At 42.3% G+C, this 23,683-nt stretch overlaps 1 protein-coding gene across 1 annotated transcript; it reads right to left on the bottom strand.

Moving 5' to 3' along the window:
* Window positions 1–2,300: 2,300 nt before the first annotated feature.
* On the bottom strand, window positions 2,301–22,607 carry Nae1 (NEDD8 activating enzyme E1 subunit 1). The gene is made up of 20 exons (XM_052166738.1): window positions 22,500–22,607; window positions 18,047–18,150; window positions 17,685–17,745; window positions 15,749–15,779; window positions 14,785–14,856; window positions 14,502–14,581; window positions 13,787–13,896; window positions 12,758–12,867; window positions 12,277–12,339; window positions 11,861–11,924; window positions 11,485–11,576; window positions 10,450–10,509; window positions 10,232–10,365; window positions 9,004–9,079; window positions 8,650–8,689; window positions 7,528–7,614; window positions 7,005–7,097; window positions 4,221–4,335; window positions 4,084–4,133; window positions 2,301–2,543 (listed from the first exon to the last, which is right to left on the bottom strand). Exons 1-20 carry the CDS (start codon window positions 22,550–22,552, stop codon window positions 2,434–2,436), a joined length of 1,605 nt encoding a protein of 534 aa, XP_052022698.1. The 5' UTR covers window positions 22,553–22,607; the 3' UTR covers window positions 2,301–2,433.
* Window positions 22,608–23,683: the final 1,076 nt, after the last annotated feature.

Here is a 23,683-nt window from a genome sequence, read left to right as displayed (position 1 = left end):
CTCCATGGCCTCTGAATCAGCTTCTGCTTCCTGACCTGCTTGAGTTCCAGTCCTGACTTCCTTTGGTGATGAACAGCAAGGTGGAAGTGTAAGCTCAATAAACCCTTTCCTCCCCGACTTGTTTCTTGGTCATGATGTTTGTGCAGGAATGGAAACCCTGACGAAGACAGTTATCCAGGTAACAGAAAATACTGAGGATAACGGGAGCCCTTGCTCTACGGAATGGATGGGATGTGGGGGCCAAACCCTTGCTGTTCGCCCGGGTTCCCGCTCGCCCGGCTCACCACGCTCCCGGCTCCCTTGCTCGAGGCTACGGAGGTCTGGCTCACCTAACGAGCCGGAAGAACTCCTGCAAGGAGGGCGGGCAGGCCCGCGGAGCAATCAGCCAGTTGCCAACTTTCGCGCTTCAGCTGCTGCAGAACACGTGCTGCCGTCCTCGGCCTCACAAACGAAGTCCCCTGTGGCCCCGACGCCCGCCCAGCAGCGCGGACGTTCGGACGACGCACACAGCCGTCCGTCCGGCTCCTCAGACTGGGACGACCCTTTCCCACACAGGTCGGCCCGGCCCGGCCTGGCGCCAGCTCACGCCACCTCCTCAGGTGAGCCGGTGAAGCGGGGGCCGCGCCAGCACCATAGCTCTGCCCTCAGGAGGCAAGGCGTCCAGGCGGGGCTGAGCAGAGGCAAGCCGCGAAACCCGGGAAGCGGAGGCCCTGGGGTCCGGCCAGGCCCGCAGCAGCTCTTCCACTGTGGCTGCCGAGACCGCGACGCCTGACTGGGTTTCCCACCCCGCGCTCGCGCGAGCCAGGCTCACATCCGCTGGGCGGGACTTCCGGCCGAACACCTGCTCTAGGGTGTGCGCGCAGAAGGTGGCCAGTGCAGGATGCCGGGTTTTAGATGGGAGAAGATTACAGTTTGACGGTACTATAACCTTAGCATTTAGGACTTGCGTCTTGGAAGGGTCTCTGCACTCTCCTGACCTTGCCGGGCGACAGGCTTCCCTGGGTTGCACTGGGCATTCCATTGATGGGACGGCCTCACTGGGTGAGCTCCAAAAACTTTTAACTTCTGGATCTGGCCAAGCCAGCTTCTCATTGAGTAGACTCAAGAATCAGAGCTCCGATTCTTAATGTAAATGTGGTCGAGGTGGAGCCTCATAGTCTTGTCATGCTTCCTAACAGAATCCATCCAATGGGAGTGTGGGGAGATGGAAGTACTGTCACAGGGCTGTCCCTGCTGTGGGAAAGTCACTTGATAAAGTAGACACAGTCAAGCAAGAATGACACACTGTTATCCAACAATAAAATCCCTATGAGCCCGTCTGCTGTCCCTTGTGGAATATAACACAGGTTCCCACATAGGTGACTGCCTTTGAGAACTATGCCACAGCAGGCAATTGAGGGCTTTTAAGATACTGAGTCACTAGCCAGCGGTGGCGGCGGCGCACGCCTTTAATCCCAGCACTTACTTAGGAGGCAGAGGCAGGCAGATTTCTGAGTTCCGGGCCAGCCCAGTCTACAGAGTTCCAGGTCAGCCAGGGATACACAGAGAAACCCTGTTTCGAAAAAAACCAAAAAAAAAAAAAAAAAAAAAAAAAAAAAAAGATACTGAGTCACACGAACACATTCAGCACGAACACATTCAGCCAGTCTGAAGCTGGGCTCTGCTCCCATTTTTGGATTTCTAGATTGTTATTTTTCCTCACCTTAAGGAATGTTCTTTCCCATCTAACATGCTGGTAAAAGCTAGTATTCCAATATGATTATTGGATAAAAAGAAATTTATGGATGGGGCAAGCCCATAAAATTCAATACGTAGGTAGAGTGGCAAACCTTTAGGTCATTCATACTTATAATGAAAGCCAGCACATGGGAATGGTTGTTTTCTGATAAAGCTCCTGAAATGCTTCTTTAAAAGTTCTATTTTGCCGGGCAGTGGTGGCGCACGCCTTTAATCCCAGCACTTGGGAGGCAGAGGCAGGCGGATTTCTGAGTTCAAGGCCAGCCTGGTCTACAGAGTGAGGTCCAGGACAGCCAGGGCTATACAGAAAAACCCTGTCTCGAAAAAACAAAACAAAAAGTTCTATTTTAGTAATGACCCTAAAATGTCCACAGCTGAACGCCACATCTTAAATTCATTAAGATAATTTTTTTTATTCTTTTTAGTGAAACAGACATATCTACGATATGTAACTGTAAAATAGCAAAGCAGTATTAATGAACTAAATTACCCAGAGCCAGCTTTTACTCTTCAGTAAAGTGACTGCTTTCTCTCCACCATCACAAACAACAGGACTATATAAGTTACAAATGAGAAAAACTTTTATTAAGGAAACAATTTAACTTCTGTCCTTTAACAGATTTTTACAAACTAAAGCATAATATGAAGACAATTACAGTTTCAACCATTAATATTTTATTACACACAGTGCTTATTCTACAACTGGAAAGTTGCAGAAGTTTGTGACATACCACTATAAATATAAGTATTATTAAAAATTACAAATTGTTTGGTGATTATTTTGATAACTTCTTGAGCAGCAGCTCCTGTAGGAAAAAGGAGAAAAGTAAACGTTTGAAAAGAATAAATTTTAAGAGTTAAATACTATATACCCAGGGACTTTGGAAAAGGCTCTACACTAAATACCGCAAAGCTCCTTTAAGGTACTTGAAACACAAAAGAAACCGTGAAATTCCACCAATTCTTCTTTTCTAAACTGAAGCTGCTTCTTCCTAATTACTGAGGCTGTGGACTTACACCTCTACTGTCACCAACTCCCTCAGGCTCCACAGACGGAGCAGAGTACAAGAAACAAAAACATCTGCTGCTCGCTAACGTGAGTCTTAAGAGAAAGCTTACAAATAAATACAGCGTACAGTATGTGGTAAGTGCTAAGTATGTAGAAAGTATAGTGTACAGGAAGCTAAGATGAAGATGAGTGGCGTACAGAGGAGTGGCTCACATTTGTATAGCGGAAAGCCTCCGAGAACTACATTCCAATTGTTACAAAACACATAAAACTAAAGACCTTCTACCTGCACTTGTTAGTCCTCTCTGTCTCTTAGAATCTGGCCTTTCGAAATAAATAATTTGCCCTTTTCTATGAATTTGCAGGTTACTTTACTATTTAGACATGAAAGAATGATTTTATTTACATAAGTTATCCAGAATCAGGCTTTAATTTGTGTTTGCTTAAAATATGGTTTTCTTAGGACTACATCATTAGCATTCTGAACACTAACTATTGGTCAAACTGGACCTGCCTTCAACATCCAGAAAGGAAAATATCATAAGCCAATAGCTCAGGCTACTGGAGATAACACACAGGAGAGCCATTTTTTAAAAGCTATTATCTGATTCATGTTTGTGCTCCCTCTTCCCTCCTCCCTCCTCCCTCTTATTACTATGTGGAAACACAATGGTATCAGGTGGGGCTCCTGGGAAGTGATTAGACCTGAGGGTGGAGCTCTCAAAATGGATTCAGCCCTTTAATGGAGATGCTGCAGGTTTCTTTTTTATATGTGAGAGCAAAGTGAGAAAAAATGCCGTGTAGGAGTCAGGTACTGAAGCTTTGAAAACCATAAGAAATACATTTCTGATGTTTGTAAGGTCCAGCCTATGGTTCAGTTACAGTATCTAACTTAACTGAAGCAAAGAAGATACAGTGGCAGCAAACAGATAAGGGGGGGGGGGGCTATGAAAGAAATGGCAGGTTTTAACTGGGCCCCAAAGTGCAAAGATCTAGGGCATGTCTCAGGAAAAGAAGGGACACGGGGCCTTTTAGTCAAGTTAGTCTTTGTTTCTAAGAACTGATGAGGCAGGACAAGAGGAAGAGGAAGAGGAAGGCCTGTGTGTCCTTGTACACAGGGAGCTAAGTGAGGTTCATGATCAGTAGGTCTTCAGGACTGAAGACATCAGGAGTCGTGTGCTATGATGGCACAGGAGCTGGCGGGCAAGGGGAGCAGTGTGGAGGGCCCACTAGCCAGCCTCACCAACCTCCCTAATTACACCAGGTAAAACAACAGAAAGCTAATGCAAGTAATAACTGGATAATGACAAATAAGTCATTTCATCTACAAAACTCACCTCCCAGGAATGCAGCAATGGTGTGTGGCTCAGCAGCTCCGTACCGGCAACTATAGATAGGATGGAGGTAGACATTTTTATTAGTCTAACCACAAACTGGGGGAGTTTTATCTTTATATGCTCTAAAGAATACTCACAATTCATGGACATAATCGTCTTTCACCATTACAGACAACCCATATTCCTGAAGAAAGCCAGTAAGACAGGACTTCAACTTCCCGATATCTTCTTCAACTTGATAGTTAGATACTCCTAAAAAAAAGTATATATTATGCATAATATATACATTTCCATTAAAATGTGGGCTGAGCATAGTAGTGCACTCAGCACTCAGGAGGCAGAGGCAGGCAGACCTCTGTGATTGTGAATGCCCTGCATTATGTAGTGAATGCCAGGACTACCCAGGCTGCATAGACACCAGGTCTCAGGGAAAAAAGTGATTCAAACTCATCCTTATCTCTTACTTATCCAGTTTCAGGTGGTCTAAGTAAGATAAAGAACAAACATAAGCCAACATTTGAAAATATTATCAGCAATCTGATAAACTAAAATCACAAATTGAAGTTCAGTAAGTATTAGATCTTGGGATATGACTTAGTGGCAGCATATAATCCCATCATCCTGTAAGTTTCTGTTGTTGGGGTTTTTTGGTCTTTTAAGTCCTGGCTAATTATTGTTCTAGAAGATTGAAACAAAATACTCAATAATTATTTGATCAAAAAATTAAAGAGAAAATACCTTCCTTATATCCTGTAATTTAAATTTCTATTTCTTCACTTTTTGGAAACAAAGTCTTGTGAATCCCTGCTCGTCTCCAACTTGTACGTAGTGATGGTGACCCTGAACCTCTAACTCTCCTGACTATCGCCTGGGTGAGATAACAGGCGTATGCTTTTTCGGTGCTGAAGATCTCTAAAGCTAGGGCTTTGTTCACTCAACAACAACAAACTAAGCTACATCCCCAGCGCTTTATTTCCATTTCAAGTGATTAAATGTCTCTGAGGACATAAAGCCCTAGTAATATATACCATTTTAGTAGATGCTGGGTACTGTTCTATGTACCCTGTGCTTATGTACTGACTTAATTCTCATAAGAACTCTATGAAGGAGCCACAACTATTTCTATTTACAGATAGAAAAGCTGGGACACAAATTAAATTAGTTCATGAACAGCAAAACTAGAATACAAGACAAGCATTTGGTTGTTGTTTTCTAATCCAGGGCCTTAGGAGTATAGGGCAAGTATTCTACCACTAAGCCAGTCGTACAATCTTTCTTTCTCTTTTCTTGGTTGTTTGAGACAAAGTCTCACTCTGCAGCCCAGGCTGACCTCAGATTCACAGCAACCTTTCTGCCTCAGCCTCCTGAATGTCCACATTATAGGTGTGAACCACCATACCCAGGTGCCAACGTCTCAGTAAGGAGAGCGAAGATGTCTTTTAGATATTTAACTCAGTCAAGTCTTCAGAATCTCAAGCCTAGATATCATACAACTACCTAAGAACCTCCCTCTTAAGAAACAAAAAACAAACAAACAAAAAAAAAAACCAAAAACAAAACTGCTTCAGCTCAAACAATAAAACACCAGAGATACTTTATTTAAAGGCTGATGAGATGGGTCAGTGGGTAAATTGCTGCCATACAAGCATAAGAATCCCAGTTCAATCCCTGAGACCCCACATTAAAAAACTGGGCATAGTGATACATAGCTAATCCTATCACTGGGAAACCCAAGCACAGGAGGACCCCTCCCTAGGCCTTGCTGGCCACCAGTCTAGCCAAATCTGTGAGCTCTCAGTTCAACGAGAAACCTTTTCTCAAAAAATATTGTGAACAGCAACTGAAGAAGACATTTAATATCAACCTCTGGTCTCCACACACATGCACACATATGTACACTCGCACGCACACACTTTAACCTGTTTTAAACCACTAAGTTTTTGAGATTTACACACACACACACACATTTACACACACTAATTTTTAAAAGACAAATATAAAAATAAGACACAAGAGACAGGGTTAGAGAGTTGGCTCAGCGATTAAGAGTACTGTCTGCTCCTCCAAAGGTCCTGAGCTCAAATCCCAGCAACAACATGGTGGCTCACAACCATCTGAAATGGGATCTGACGCCCTCTTCTGAGAGAAGATTGTGTCTGAAGAGAGCTACAGAGTACTCACATACATAAAATAAATAAATCTTCAAAAAAGAAAAGGAAAAAAAAGACACAAAAAACATGTTAGTGATCTATACATATTCAACCAACATTCCTCTCTAACAGTTTAGAATCAAGTCGGTTCAAAGTAGTTAGACTTAAAAATTAAATAATAGAGCACTGGGCTGGAGAGATGGCTCAGTGGTTGACAACACTGGCTGCTCTTCCAGAGGACCTGAGTTCAGTTCCTAGCAACTGCATGGTGGCTCATGGCCATGTAATGGGATCAGATTCTCTCCTCTGGCATGCACATACATACATATATACATACATACATACATACATACATACACACATACAAATAAATCTTTTTTTCAAAAAAAAAATCAAATAATAGTTCCTCTAATACCCAAAGAATACTAAAATTCAGGTCAAGTGGGTTTTCCTGTTTGTTTGGTTGGTTTTTGAGACAGGTTCTCTCTATATAGCCCTGGCTGTCCTGGAACTCACTCTGTAGACCTGCCTCTGCCTCCAGTGCTGGGATTAAAATCAAGTGCCACTACACCTGACATCAAGTCAAGTACTTCGTCAAGATTTTATTGAGCGAATCTGATGGTTCATGACTATAAATCCAATACTTAGGAGACTGATGGAGGAAGATAACTTCAAGGCCAGACCAAACTAAATAAGATCCTGTCTTAAAACAACAAAACAAAACAGCCAAAAAATTTTCTTTGTATCTGGTAAATCAACTGCTGTTCTTACCTGGGTATCTGCCATGCTGTTTATGAAATCGATCAACAGCCCGCAACATCAGGTACAGGACTATCTCATTATCTGGGTTGTCCATGCTAGAAACTGAAAGGAAAAATAAAATCAGTAGAACTAGATAACATACACAGGCAACAAAAGGCTGAATTCATACTCAAGTTTCAAGGATACAAGACAATATTAGCAGAGAATATTAAATATTTTACTAAACTAAGGTATAAAATTATTAAAAAAAAACTACATTAAGATGTAACACAGGGAGTCTAATGGACTCCTAGCTGGAGTCTCTACCGAGGTAGAAACAAGATGTTTGTTCTTATATACAGCACACAATGCACTCAGTAATCTGAACACAATTTTATGTATTTATTTTTGCATAGTATATGTAAATTAAACTCATTCAGGCAAATCTATAAAAAATAAAATATTCACATTATTTTTATAGCACCATTTATTCAACACTATTATACACATTTTATTAGTATCTTTTAACTTAGCATCTGGCTGTTATACTTACTAATTTCATCTTTGTTGACTGTGTCCAAACCATACTCTTCAGCTAAAGATCGACATCTTACCACTCGAAGAAATGCAGAATTGCTGCCTAGAAACAGTAAAAACTTCAGGATGGTTGTAACAACTGAATACACCAAATATGGGTCACTTTCAAACAAGAAATTAGGGCTACAAGATGGATCAGCAGTTAAGAGAGCTTGCTGTTAATGGGGAGGAACTGAGTTCAGTTCCCAGCACCCACCCACCCACATCAGGTACCTCACGACTACTTATCACTCTAGCTCCAAGAGGATTTGACATCTCTGACCTCTGCAGGTGCACATATCCATACTGAGACAGGCACATAGACATCATTTTAAAATAATAAAAGTTATGAAGCATTTATTCATTGAAAATTTTACTGAGTGGCCACAGTACTGTGGGGTTTGTTAGATATTAAATATTAATAGCAGGAACCTATTCCTGCCTTGGTTATATTCTCAGCTGGGTGTGTAGGAAAGGCTTAAAACATAATTGTGTCTTCCTTGGGGTTCCTCTGCTTGACTGATAAGCCGTCTTTCTAACCCTTTCACCTTTATGAAACTGTTACTTCGTGTGCGGTAGAGGCATGGATGTGCTGACCCATCCATGAACATGTGGTGGCTAGAGATTGATTCTGAGTATCTCCTATCCATCTCCATTGTATAATTTTTCTTTTTGTTTTTATTTATTTTCTACCTTTTTTTTTTTTTTGGAGACAGGATCTCATACAAACTCAGAGCTCACCATTTCAGAATACTGAACTCAGGTCTTTATGTTTTCTTGGCAAGCACTTAATCCACTGAACACCTGCAACTGACTCAAAGAAAATGCTTTTACCTCCTGAAGAATTAGGGAGAAAACCCCAGAAACCCAGCCATGAACTATAATGGCAAATTCTTAATTCCATACAGTCACTTAACAAAGATGAAATGAGTACCAATGGCCTAGTCTTAAAATGTCCTTAATATTACAAGAAAACAAAATAAAATTTACCTAAGTATACACACACCCTACTTCAAGAATTTCAACCATTTAAAACTCCCAAGAACACCTTCGGTAGCATACTTTTATCAAGCAAAATACAAAAATTAAAAGGACTTACAAAGCAATTTTAATTCTTTCTCTGAAATGGACTCTGGTGCCTATAAAGAGATAAATGCAGGTTTTTCTCTAACACACACACACACACACACACACACACACACACACAGACACACACAAACAGACAACAATGAGCACAGCACAAAGCCACTGGCCTGAGGTGAGCAGCATTTCCCAAGGGCTGGGAAAACATTGCAAACACACCTGTTCCCTTGTAACAGGGGTGCTCATTAGAGACAAGGAGGCACTTCTGCTAAAGAAGCCAGGGCCACGCCTTCCCCTCCCGAGCCCTCCCTGGCTGAGCTCCACGCTGCAGGGAGAAGCACTGTGGAGATGCAGAGTGTTCACCGCTTACCTGGCCAACAGACTGCAGCAGTCTGGCAACGTGATCGCCCACGGCGGCAGCATCTTTCTTTGCTTTCTCACGGTAACTGGAAAAGAACAACAAAACCCTACAACTAAAGACTTCTAAAATTAGCAAAACTAAAGTCGAACAGAAGAGTGAGATCCAGGACAGCCAGGGCTATACGGAGAAACCCTGTCTTGAAAAAACCAAATCCAAAAACAAACAAACAAAAAAAAGAAATTTATTTTTAATTAAAAGATCGTTGGAAACATATGAAATGTGAAAATGGTAGAGAAATGTCACCAGCAGCCAGCACCTCTCACTAGTTAGGCACCTTTGAAGAGCTGGCAGGAGACGTCTAGAGTCCTCCAACCAAGGCTCCCGTCATACCCTACAGTGTCCAACTTAAATCTACTCAGGTAACACCCATGGGAGTCTTTATTTTGAGTCATTGTTTTTTTTTTTTTGGTCATTAATCTTTCATAACTTAAGGAGTCAATGACTGTAGATAAACACCTATTTCCAGTAACCCTACCCTGACACCCATGGACTCTAAGGTTGGGTCTCCATGGATGTGACTTTTTTGGTAACTAAGGTAGAGTGCTGATGAATCCAAGGGAGCTGGCCAGGTTTCCTCCAGGGTCAAATGTTGCCATACAGAGACGATCTTAGTCAACGTTTAACAAATCTTGGTTTGTTGTCCTAGTCTAAGAGTCAAAATACTAAAAATGTGGCAAAGGACAATTGAAGACAGAAACTAATATGACTTTAGGAACACTGCTCAGAGGTGGACTTCTTCACATATCTATGAGGACCCAGGTTCGATCCCTAATAGTATCACCTTCACCCTAAAACGGTATGGCCTTGCCTGGGAGAGACTCAGCTTTAAAACTGGTCATTTTTACAGAGTCAAATATAACAAGATAGTAAAGTTTTTCATGATTTATACTACTGGGCAAGTTTGAAGTATGTGACTTTCCTTGGACTTAACTTCAAGAAGGTAAGTTGTTCATATAACATATTTCCTTGTGTCCTGTCAGAAGCCAGGGCCTGAGTACCTCTAGGAGGGCAGACTTAAGTAGCCTGTTGCATAGTCTAAAAACTGTGATAAGGCATGATGGCACATTCCTTTAATCCCAGCTGAATTCAAGGCTAGCCTTGTTTACAAAGCTAATTCTAGGACAGCCAAGGCTACACAGAAAAACAAACAAAATAACAACAACTAAAAGTTACTTACACATTCTGCAGTTTTATGTATTTGCTTGAATCTGCAATCATATCAGGAATTGTGCCTCGAACAGGTAAATTTCCTTGACCCTCCTTGGCCACAAACTCCTTTAAGGCACGAGCTAGAATCCAAAAAGATGGCGTCTAAAAGAATGAGAAAAAACTGCTATGAAGGAGTGTATTCTGAGCTGAGTTGAAGACAGCTTTATTTTTCCTTCTCATTGTTACCTGTTTGGTGATATTTCTGCATCGATCATCATTAAATATATCTTCAATACTGCTTGGGATCTAACAAAGGAACAAAAAACATTTACTTACATTAAGTATTCTGTCCACCTTTACTTTCAATGCTATTTCTTCAAATAAGTTCTTTATGTTTTCAAAGTACAGTAAAATTTCAACTTCCAATGTATTTAGTTTTCTTTACAATCAGATTCTGATGGAGATCTGATGGGAAAGAGAACAGAAGAGAATCCTCTCCAGGCCTGTTAGCATTCAGACAAGTCTCCTGGATCTACATGGACTGAAAGAAAAGCTAAACAAGTCATTTTATATACTTTGTATCTGAAGACAACAAAGATTGCAGACATTACTACAAAGCCAGATTTAAAGCTCTTCAGGGTTTCCCAGTTTATGAAAATCCTGAAATTGGGGGCTGGAGAAATGGCTCAGTGGTTAAGAGCACTGACTGCTCTTCCGAAGGTCCTGAGTTCAAATCCCAGCAACCAAATGGTGGCTCACAACCATCTGTAAGATATCTGATGCCCTCTTCTGGAGTGTCTGAAGACAGCTACAGTGTACTTACATATAATAAATAAATAAATCAAAAAAGAAAAAAAGAAAGAAAATCCTGAAATTCATTCGCCCTAATTCCAGGCTGTTCAAAGAGACAACTCCTCTAACAAGAAAAAAGTAATTATGCAATTTTAAACCCACAAGATCACCACACTAATAAAAACTTTACAAACTATAGGCTTTGATTCTACACTTGAGAGGCAAAGGCAGGAACAGTATCACAAGTTCAAAACCAGCCTGGTTTATACAGCGAATTTGAAGGTAGCCTGGGCTCCATAAAAAGACCTTGTCATAATAAAAAAAAAAAAACAAAAAACAAAACAAAACATTTTTTTAATCAAGATAACTTATAGGTACTTATTTCTAACTTACTATACACATTTAGGCAATATTAGGTAAAACTGTTATATCAACTTTCACATATGAAAATGTTAGAAAACATATTGGTCTCCACAATTCCTTTGATACCTGAGTTGTATTTAGTGCAGTGTTCACATTTTTGATAGCTTCTTCAAAATTCTCTTCGTCTTCTGGAGTGCCACTCTCATTCTTTAAAATCCCTATTAAAACAAGAAATACTGAGCTATGTCTCTTTTCACTTTGGCTTCCCAACATTATAGAAAAACTTTATCAGGCTCTGAACAGAGGGTTGCAATGCTGACCCTAACAGGAAGTATGGCCGTCATTTGTTCTAAACGCTATAAAAAATGGTGCTTTACCCCAGGAAAGTAAAATGAGAGCTCATGACAGCATCATCTGACAATAAAGATTGGTTTCAAGCAATTATTTTTCAATATGTAATACTTTATATGCTTTATATAATAATTACAATGCAGAAAATTACCTTGTCTTATCAAATCTCTGAAGTCCTCTTTTTCTTTATAGCTTTTAGGAATTCGTCCATTTGTCTAAATTGATTAAAATATTTAAAGATCTAGTTACCAAAACTCAAAATATGGAAATTGGGTGTTCCACAGTTTCCCCATTATATAATCACTGAAACAGAGGCTTGCTTAATTTGGAAAGAGTAACTGTAGGTCATTTCTTTACATTCATTCTCCACAGTTGTTTCAGGATGAAATTTACTAAAATTCTAACTTGTTAATTAAAATATCAGTCCTAGAAAAGTGGGAGCTAGACTTACCTGAAAAGCTCCCACTTGCAATCCACCTCACAAGGGAAAGCAGTAACCTCCCACAACCCTCGAAAGAAATCCCTTATTGAAAATACGATATACATAATTTAGAAAAAAGTACATACCAGACTATACCACTGTGCTAAATATTTAGCTATGATCACAATCCATGGAGTATGGCTATGGTCCTAAAAATAAAACACAAATTGAAGAAAATATCAGTATTAGTTAATATTAACTTCTCCACATACCCTCTTTTAACTTCAATATTTATAATTATCTTCTAATCCACATGAAGTAATAAACAGGCAAATGGACTGGTTTAATAAAACTGGTTTTAGAAGTGATTTCTGAGTGCTGTGAGTAAAGTGCTTGCCAGACATGGCTGTAAGCTAGAACCTCAGTGCATGGAGGTCGCGGCAGGCAGGCCCTGGATCTCACTGCCAATCAAGCTAGACGAATGGCTAGCTGCAGACCGATGAGACGCTGTCTCAAAATACAAAGGAGAAAACAACTAAGAACCCCAGGTTGACCTCTGCCCTCCCTCCACAGGTGCATGCATAGGTTTCTACACACACACACACACACACACACACACAGACTAACCTTTTTTTCCATATGGTCCAGGTCATAAGACTGAAAATGTTCTTTCAGTTCAGGAAATGGTTTATCTAGTCTTAGATCCTCCAATGCATTATCTGGATGAGATTCTATTACTGCCAAGGAATCCCAAAAGATATTCTTTAGTAATTTACTACATTATAGGAACTTAATACACACACACACACACACACACACACACACACATACTTATATATATGTTGTGTAATTGGATGATTGGAAATGGAGTCTTACTCTATTGCTCAGGCTAGCCTTGAACTCATGGCAATGCTCCTGCCTCATCATCCTGGTTGTTGTCATTATAGGTATGACCCAACGCACCAGGCTGGAAACCTATACTTTTTTCCTTCAGACAGGGTCCCACTCTAGCCTTGACTGCTTCTTTCACTCAATGTCAGTTACTCCCACTTCCTTATCCGACTTTGGACACTGCTTTCCACAGGAGGGCTATAAAGCAATGTACGATTTCAGCGAGTATTTGTAGTGAGGCTGTAAGTCTGCCACTTACTATGTCACTTTAGACAAGCAATAATTATCTTTCTGTGCAGAGATAGTAGTATCCACTTAATAAAGGTTCTGAAGAGAGTAAATGAAGTCATTTTCGTAAAAGCAGACACACAGCTAACAGTGCTGGCCTTCCTCATCACCTGCCTCCTCTTACCGGCCCCTGTGGCATCCCCCCTACGCTGGAGGCTCTCACCCTCTCCCCTCCTTCTCCCTTCTGTACCCCCCTCCCATGGCACCGCTGCAAACACTTAACAGCCTTCAGTCTTGGCTCCTTTAAGTTCATTCACTCTCAACTCATACTCTAACATTAGAGTGATCAACTTAAAACAAAAATGTTACCCTGTCACTTTCTCATTTAACTCTTACAAGGACTGGCATCGCCTACCAAAAGATTATCCTAATTGCCCATGTGACACTAATCCTTGGGAGGCTTCAGTATTAATAGCAAGTTTCTAAAATTACTGCTCAAGCAACCATTAACAAGTCCCATATGCTTAACAATTTTACCTGGGTGTTCTTTTATAATAATCCTCATATAACCAACTAGTCCATATGTCCTACAGATCAAAAGAGGGATCTGGGAATTCCAGAGGACATCTGCTAAACGCAGTAATGTACTGAAAAAGAAGGTGAAATAAGAGCATAAACAGGCAAACGTATGCGAGACACGGAACTCACTGTCTAACGCACACAGGCAGGAATACAGCGGAAAGCAAGCAACTCCACTGGGTGACAAGTCTCAGAAGTGCTGCATTCAACGGATGTGAAACCCTAGTCTGTAGTATTAGGAAGAATGCTGGTGAACATACCATCTAAACATTTTCATGATCATGAAACATTTCCAAAACCCACATGCTCCTACCAGTCCTCCTGCAGTCAGTAACTACTTAACTACTTTGGTTTTAGTTTTCTTGGTTTGGTGTTTCAGAAACTTAGGAGGAGCTCACTATGTAGCCCAAGCTATCCTGAAACTTACTTTGTAGGCCAGGCTGGCCTCGAACTCCTGATCCTCTCTCTCTCTGGCTCTTGAGTGATGAGATTGCAGTGTATACTACCATACCTGACTTCTAATTAATTTCTCATCACTTAGCAATATCCAATGTTCACTTAAACTACTCTAAACATATCCAAACATCTAATTTATCCCCTATACAAGAGTTTCAAATGAAAAGCATCTTTAAACCAAGTAAGACTAAGAAAAATGTTAACATCGAAAATTTACCTTTCAATAAGCTGAGTTGCAACCACAATAGTAAACCTACAGAAAAATGAAGGATCATTGTCTAGAAGGTTTTCTGGACTCTAAAGACAAGGGGAGGAAAAATTCAACAGTTTCACATATTACACATGGCAGAAACACATAAGCTATTTTAATATAAACGAGTTGACAAATTAAATTCCAACTAAATATAAATGACACAAAATTTCAAAATTCTAAGTTGGGGTTTTGAATTATTTTTTGAAACATACTGTAGCAAAAAAAAAAAAATGTATATGTATTATACCTCTTCCACAAAACTTCCAGAGACATCGCTATTTAGTTCTTGTAAGAATTCCATGGCAGCTTGAGCTCGGTTCTTTTCAAAGACAAAGCATTTGAATTGAATTAGAAAGTTCTTGGCTATATTGTGATCCCCACACTCACAGATCAAGAAAAACTCACTGCAAAACTTTCCAAATTCCACCCACAGATGTGACAACTCTACTTCTCAGAATTTAACTGAGGTTCAAGTAGAACATTGCTGAGGTTGAACTAAGCTATCACTTACAGAGATCCTAAATGACCACATTATCTGCCCTTGACTTTTCTGATCAGGTGAAAGACAAAAACAGGCAGCAAGTAGAGATGTGCTGGACCCCGCTCGGACCCCGCCTACCACCGACATCTACTATCCCACAGAAGAGTGGCCAATCACTAAAGCACCACTCCATTCAGAATGCGACACAGCTCACAGCTTTCTTTTTTGTTTTTGTTTTTTTGAGACAGGGTTTCTCTGTGTAGCCCTAGCTGTCCTGGAACTCACTTTGTAGACCAGGCTGACCTCAAACTCAGAAATCCGCCTGCCTCTGCCTCCCAAGCACTGGGATTACAGGCGTGCGCCACCACCGCCCAGCTTGTGACACAGCTTTCATTTGAAGTATAAAAGTGTGTGCGTGTGTGTGTGTGTGTGTGTGTAGTATAAAAACTAAGGTTTTCATTTGAAGTATAAAAAAAGAATGTTCTGGCTAACCCCACTTACTAATTTCCTACCATAGTACTCTATACACTGAGCATCAATGCTACTCAAGACTTTAATAAAGGGCAGTGTAAAGTCACAGGCAGTACTCTAAATTCTTAAATTACCAAGATTAGAAAATGAGCTAAATCAACTTTTCCCTCAGAGAATAAGATCTCTTAAAGTCAGCCACGACATAGTGGCATTATTAGGTGCTCACACACAACCACACTCAGCAACAGGGACTGCTTACCTTGCCGATACTGCTTTTTTGAAGGAAAAAACTGAAGGGATAGAAAAAAGCCAAGATTTATATGGCTGTAAAGCAAAAGTTGTTTAACATTTATAATAGTGTGCACCTTGCATTCAAAAGCTATAACAGATGTGTGTGTTTTACTGTACTTGACCACGGAGCTATCCCCAGCCCACAAACACTATTTCCATAACTGATTATTATGAAGGAAGTGGATGGGTAAATCAGTGTTCTCTAGGGCACATGCTTCTCAACATGCGTGAGAGAAAAGAATTCCTAGAATGAAAAAGAGGAAACACCACATGGTATATCCTGGAAAGTCATAATGTACCTGAAAAGAACATTTTATGGTAAAGAGGTTTATAGTAACCTCTTTGACTCATTCCCCAAACTTGTCTGACCATGAAATCCGCTGTTCCATTTAATAGCTATTAACATTTCCTATAAGCAATGTGCTACAGACACCTGGGAAATGCTGTACTGCACTATTTGCTTTTGCAGGAAATAATAAAAGATTCATTCAGACTTCCTCCCACACAGATGCTGGTCACATCCCTAAGGCCCATACTGTGGTTGCTGAGAGGGTCAGGGCACAATTGTCCCTTCCCCCCACAGCATTTAGCTGTGACCCTCCTGGCTGGCAACCCCACTCTTCCCCTGGCGTTATCTCCAGCCTATTCAAGCTGCAACATTCCTGGCCTACAGCCTCCACCCTTCCCCTGGCGTTATCTCCGGCCCTTGTTCCATTGGGAACAATACAGCCACTTTCACCTTAACTACCAGGGCCTCCTCAGCGCAGTTTCACCAGGAGACCAGCAGAAAACTGCGTGACTAGAAGCAGGCAACCCGCCAAGGGCAGGGTGGTTTTTCCAAAGACTATAAATATTGGCTAAATAATAGTAAAGTCAGTCTCTATGGGCAACTGTCCTCTTGACTCATTTCTCTTTCGCCCCCTTCCCGTTACCCCCAGAATTCTCTTCCAGGTAATCCGGTTCGCATGTGGCCGCGGGCGGCAACACACAATCTTGTGGCAAAACACATGGCTCCATAGGAAAAAGAATTCCTTAATGTCAGTACAAAGCAATGATTCTATTATTCTTAGACTACCCTGCATAGTCAGCAAGGGATGCAACTTTTATTATTTCATAGATACCAATAAAAGAGTTGTGCTGCAGATAGCAGAAACACACTATGCCTCAAAGAAAACATATCAAAGGCAATATGAACCAAATTCTGATTTTCCTCAAATTAATATTTACTTATTGTTTAGGACAAATATAATGAGAGATCCCTAGAACTCTAAACACTTGAAAAGAATAAGTATGAAATCAAATTTGGAAATGTTCTAAAAATCTAAGTATGACTATATGTAAAGAACAAAACATAGATCATCTATAAGAGGCATTTTTGTTTAGCAGCATAATACAATGAGAAATACATCAGACTAAAAAGATACAAATGAAAAATATTGTTCTTATTCCTTTTTTTAAAGACAAGGTCTCATTGTTTAGCTCTGGCTGACGGCTGGTCTTGAACTCACAGAGATCCACCGGCCTCTGCCTCCCTAGTTGGGACTGAGTCCAGTTTCTTATCTTTATAATCCCCCAATACAATCATTACTCTACACTAACACTAAGGAATTAACTCCAGGACTTAGAAAGCACTTAGAAAAGCTACTACTGCTTTGTCCGACAGCAGTAAAGACAGTGACAGACCCCGAGTGACAGTGAGCCCATCTGCTATGGCCGGCTTGCCAGACTGAGGGACAGTGAGCCCATCTGCTATCGGCCGGCTTGCCAGACCCTGTCTCAGCACTCCAGCTTTAGTCACTTCTTCACCGTCATCTAACACCCGGTGGTCACAAGGGGAAATGCTCAGGCCTCACCCCAAGTGTTCTGCCTCCTCTAACATGCTCATATTTTAAAGACAGACTTACTTGTTTCCAGCATCTTCTCCGCTGACCTGATTCCCATCGATAATTGTAAATGATCCAATACCTTAGGGAGACAAAAGGCAGTCACAACATGTTTTAGGTTTTTTCCCTTTGCTTGTTTGCTTGCTTTTATATTTATTGTTTGAATGCGAGTGTGCATGTGCCGTGCACACATGAGGAAGTCGAGGCCAACCAATGGGGTTGGTTCTCTTCTTCACAGCACAGGCTCCACGGATCAAATTCAGCTTGTCAGGCCTAGCAGCAAGTAACAACCCACTAAGCCACCCTGTCAGCCCAGGAATATCTAACTTTGTATCAGAGCCATAAAGAAGTCACCTAGAATGCAGTCACAGGTGTCACCCTACCTGGCAGTACCAAGTTTTTAAGAATCTCAGTCCCTGTAGCCGTTGCATTTATTAAACAAACATGAGCAGATTCCAAAGCTTCTTGTCCATGATCACCCCACAACCTACAAAACAAAACACACACTGAACATTAAAAAATTCACAAAAGTGTGACTTCCTTATTTGAATAGTGATATTTACAGCATTCTTTCTTCATAAAATAACATATACCGACCACAGCAAACACGTGGGACAGGAGCTGATATTAATGTGGGGGTTACATGACGACACAATTGAAAACTTTGATAAACTGTACTTTGCATGATATAATCAGTATTACTAAGCTTTGCCTTTCCGACCTTTTCTGTTGCTTCTCTGAAACCAGGTAATTCCATAAAACAGAAAGTCTAGGAATATCGTCAACATTAAAGCACTGTTAGCCGAGTGAGGCAGCGTGCGCCCATTCTGCCGGCTATTCAGGAAGCTGGAGCAGATGCAAGTCCGGGGTCAGCCTGAACAACAAGGCGACGCCCCATCTCTTTCAAATACATACACAAACACATACATAAACAGATAAGTAAATAGGGGAAGCACCCTGCACCTAAAACCTAGTCTGTTCTCAATTTCATTTCTTCAAGTGATATAGATCCAGTACATCTAAGATCTTGATATAGGCATTTCCCCTGTGACATCTACAAAAAGAAGGAAGAATTTTACCAAGGAAACTTATTATTATCTGCAAAAGCCTCACACTGAATTCTGCAGAAGGGATTTAAAATTTAATAACAGGTATGACTATTGCCCGTGGCTGCCTTCAGTCCCTGTTGCTGAAGACACCATGCACTTGAGATACAAGATCTAGAGGTCCTCAGCTGGGTTTGACTCAGAAGCCTTCTGCAGGAAGACCAACTTTTGTTGTAATCAAACTTCCAAGGGAGAGAAGCCATGGGTAGTTCTTCTCGCTGTGATGACTATGAATCACGAAGGCGATGACCAGCATGGCATGACAACCTTGAGGGAGACCGGCTCTCTTATGCTCTCTGAAGGACTTAAGGCTTGCTCAGCAGAAGAGAGATCATGCCTGTTACTGGACCCAGCCAACGACCCAGGGCTGAAGGCACTGAGGATGTTAGAGAGGAACCTGTTGCCACCTCTTTACTAAATCAGCTAATTCCTAACTGCATTCTAAATATTTATCCTTATACCCACAGATAAGTGTGGTTCTCACTATTCATCAAAGGAGTTTCTCTTTACAACAGATGGAAATCATTATCATGTGTACAGAAAAGCACAACCGGTCAAAAAGCAGAGAACAAGTGAGCATGGGGTGCCCCGCCCCAATTGATACACCTACAGCACAACTTCTGTACCTCAGGCTCAGAGGACATCAAGGGAGGGAAGGGAGGCAGAAAGGCTGTAGGAGCCAGAGGACCAGGAAATCTGCAGGGAGACTACATCTCCTAGAAATGACAGGGGAGGTACATCCATGACACGGCAATAATGAGGCTGCTACAACACTTACACAAGTGATAACATGGAAGAGGAGATCTCAGGAGGCCAAACCCAGAGACAAGGAACTACGGCAGCTAAGGAATACTGAGAATCAAATAGTCTTCTTCATAGACGGGTGCCCAATTGATTATGGAATATCAAGTGATCAGCTTTAAGATCATATACACATAGTTGACACTAAGTGGGCTAAGCAGGTTGTATTTACATATTTGTGTCTGTGTCTGTATGTGTCCGTGTCTGTGTGTGTGTGTATGTGCATGTGTGATTTCGAGAAGGAGCGAGAGGGTAGATGGGAGGATTGGAAGAAGGAAAGGGAAAGGAAAAATGATACAATGTTTAACTGAAAAAATACATATGTAAATAAATAAAACTATAAAAATATACTAGCCAATGAACATTCTAATTTCTAATAGGATGACTAAGAGATGCACACATCAACAACAAAGAGGTAGCCGGGTGGTGGTGGTGGTGGCGATTACATGCGGGGCATTACAGGCTGGGTGGCAGAGGCAGGCGGATTTCTGAGTTCGAGGCCAGCTTGGTCTACAGAATGAGCTCCAGGACAGCCAAGGCTACACAGAGAAACCCTGTCTCAAAAAAAAAAAAAAAAACCAAATCCAAAAACAACACAGAGGTGTAATAAAAATTAGAAACACATTTATAACCTGATTGATACTGGCACATCACAAGACAAAGTTCATGATCACACATGTGCCATGTTTTTTGGGCCAATCATGCCATCTTTACTACCCCATTCCTTGACACACATACATATCTCCCAAAATCCCAACCAACCAACAATCTACTATCTTCTCTTCAGAACAGGAAATATGGGGAAGTCCAAATTATTTGAAAATGCTATTGCCATATGGGTACTATTAGAAGCCTAGGGACTGACAAAGACTTTGACACTCCTTCCATGTCACCTATGTAAATAAAGCTTATCACAACAAAGGCACCGCTTGATTTCCCATTTACTGAGCACCCTATCTTCACTGCGAAGGGTCCCAGACCACACTGCTGGCACAGGGCTTTGCCTACAGGAACTGATCACTCAAGAGCTGGCAAATGGAGGAATAGCTTGAAAGAATCAGAGAGACCAGAAAGAGACTTTTTCTTTGCCAAGGAAATGGGACACAGTCTTACCTGTGCCATTCCCAGTTGGGTAGTTGGAGAATGAGCCTACGAGGACAGGTGCGCCCATTTTCTTGCTGGCCTGAGAGCCGGGCCTTGATCACTGGCTGCTACCTGCCTTCCTGACTTTGTTTCTGCCTCCCTCTGACCCGTCTACAGCAATAGGCAGTTCTTGTTTTGACAGATAAAATGTAGTACTTTAAGGAATAACTCAATAAAAATCCTCTTCCAGTACCAAGATACTTAGGAACCTTAAGTCTCTTGTCAGTTTTGTTGCCTATTGTTCTACCTACACTCAAACACAAGACCTAAAGAGTACATAAGAACTGGTAGGAGTTATAAGGGTTCTACTATCTTGTTTCTCTCTCTAGAAGCTTGGGGAAAAGGATGAGTCTAAAAAAAAGCTAGGTGGCTCCAAAGTTGAAAACATGTGTGACTCTGGGCAAATTACCTAACTTCAAGAGAGGCCAGGGGGTGGCAAGCCCTGTTAGAACCTCCACCGACACAGAATATATCAGTAAGTAAGGAATACGGTGGGGAGGGGCAAGGAAGGAGAAGCGGTTGGAATCACCTGATGGTTTAGATATGCCCTGTCCATTAGGGTATTCGCAAATGGTTACTGAGTACCAGAAATGCAGCTGGCATGAATTAAGACTTTTTTTTATAATGTGTGTGATACCTGATTTATAAGACACTGTGAACAACAGCAACAACAACAAAAATAACTTGGTAAAAATCGCTTCTCGGCCTTTTGGCTAAGATCAAGTGTAGAAATAGCTTGGTAACTTTAACAATAATTACGTTGGAATTGTAATATTTTGGGAATACTAGGCTAAACATACACTGTCAAATTTGATTCTGGGATTGGGGATGTAGGTCAATTTGGCAAGCAGACATGATGCCCATTCTTCCATCTTCAATACTTATTAATAAACTCGGTGTACTGATCCACACGTGTAATCTCAGTGTTGGGTAAAAGAGGCAGGAGGATTGCTGCAAGTCTGAGCACAGTCTGCTCCACATAGCAAGTCCGGGTTCTCAAATGTAAAAGACAGAAAAAAGGGGGGAGGGAGGGCGGGGGAGGGAGAAGAGCAAAAAACAAGTCGTGCCTGGCCTGGTAGTGAGCATCTGCAATCTCAGCACTAGGAACTTGGGACATAGACGCTTGAGTTCAAGACCAGCCTGGACTACGTAAGACCAATACTCTATATAAACGGGGTGTGGAGGGGACTAGCAGCAAAACTTATTTTCCTGTCTCTTCATTTTCCCGGTCCTCAAGGTCTTCCAATGGAGCCCAGGCTGGCTTTCAATTTCCGATCCACCTGCCTTTGCTTCTCAAGTATTGGAATTACTGTCTGGCTTCTTTTAACTTATTTTAAAGGTGCCTACTGTAAAATGTATAATTACGAACAAAGATCGCTCAGATGAAGCTAGCCCTACGCATTTCTATTGGACAGCGCGAGCGTAGAACAAAACCTCAACAGGGCACAGCACACTGCGGACGGGGTCGGGATGGGGGACTCCCGACCCCCTCGTTTAGCGAACGAGTGGGGACTGCCGGGACCGCGCAGCCCAGGTTCGCGGAGACACCGCGCACCTCCCATCGCGCACTGCGTGGCGCGGCCGTGCGGGACTGGGCGATCCGGCCTTCGCCGCGCACTCTGGCCAGCGGCGGGAGCCCAGGGCGCCGGCTCCCCACGCCCCGCATGGCCGGGCGCAGCGGCAGGCCTGTGGGAGGCCGGCCCACTCGGCCTAGGCACTTAGGCCCCGTCGGCCTCCGGAGAGCCTGCAAGCCCGCCGGCTTGCTCACTAGGAAACCCCGGCTCACCTCAGCTGCCGGTCGTACTTTTGCTCCTTGAGTATCTTCCCTTGCTGCGCCATGGCCGCGCCTGCCCAGCGAACAGCAAAGCCGCGTAAGTAGGCCGCCACCCACTCGTGCTCACGCAGGCGCACTAAGCGCCTTTAAGTGGCCCTCCTCCCGCGCGCCGCCAGTAGGGGGCGCCGACGCTGCACTGCGCACGCGTCAATGGGAAGCTAGGGAAACCAGGAGTTCCACCGCACGTTTCTCCATGCCTGCAGTAATTGTGGAGAACTCCGTCTTTTAAATCAAGTGATAATCCTTATCACTGATAAACCTTAGTCCTCTTCTGACTGAGTTCACAGTTCCTGAGAGTCCGCCAAGAGGAACAGTACACAGCATACTTGTATATGGTATTTATTTTTATGGAGAAGCTACCCTAATAGGTAGACAGAGGGGCTCCACCCCTCTTCTTCCCTCCAAGAATGTTCCCCGTGTTGACATAGTGGAAAAGGTGTTTTGAAGAAGATGAAACAGCATCAGGTGACAAACGAGAAGCGGATGGGGGGGGGGGTCTGAGAAGCAGTTAGGGCTGTCTGTGAAGCCCATTAACAAGGAGGAAATTAAAGCTGCCATTGCCACCATCGATTCATGCGACACAGGATGACTACCCTGTGGTGGCCTGTGGTGAATGCTAAGGAAGAAGCTTGCGAGCAAGTTGAGGACAGGAGGTAACAACAGGGTTGCTGACAAGTAAGGCTTCCCTTTCTCTATCCCAAATCCTACAGGAGTCTCCAGATTAATGATCGCCAGATCTGCCCGCATGCACATCCTGAGATTATTACCCCAGCACATAATCAGCGCACATCCACATCCACAATCTTTCCAGCCTTGTGGGGTGGGGGACGAAAGAGATGGCTCAGTTTGACAGTAATATCGCAGTGCTAACAAATGCACTTCCCCTGGGCACAGTGTCAGGACCAGGGTGAGAGCATAATCTGTTGTGACCTCCCTCGCCAACCCCTATGGAACCCAACTGATGGGAGAGACAGGCAGGAGGCTTTCCCAGCTCATCATGTGCATCTGTTGTCACATTTCCTTCTCCAGTCAGACAGCTGAAACGTGAGAGATAATAAAATATACACTCAGGGAATGTGAGAAGATCAAAAGTGAGAGGTGAAGGTTCACTAGATAGCCTCTCATGCACAATGGCG

The sequence above is a fragment of the Apodemus sylvaticus genome, chromosome 21 (genome assembly GCF_947179515.1).
Source record: "Apodemus sylvaticus chromosome 21, mApoSyl1.1, whole genome shotgun sequence".
NCBI lineage: Eukaryota > Metazoa > Chordata > Mammalia > Rodentia > Muridae > Apodemus > Apodemus sylvaticus.
The sequence above is the reverse complement of the archived record's forward strand: the minus strand, read 5'-3'. Positions and strand labels throughout refer to the sequence as shown.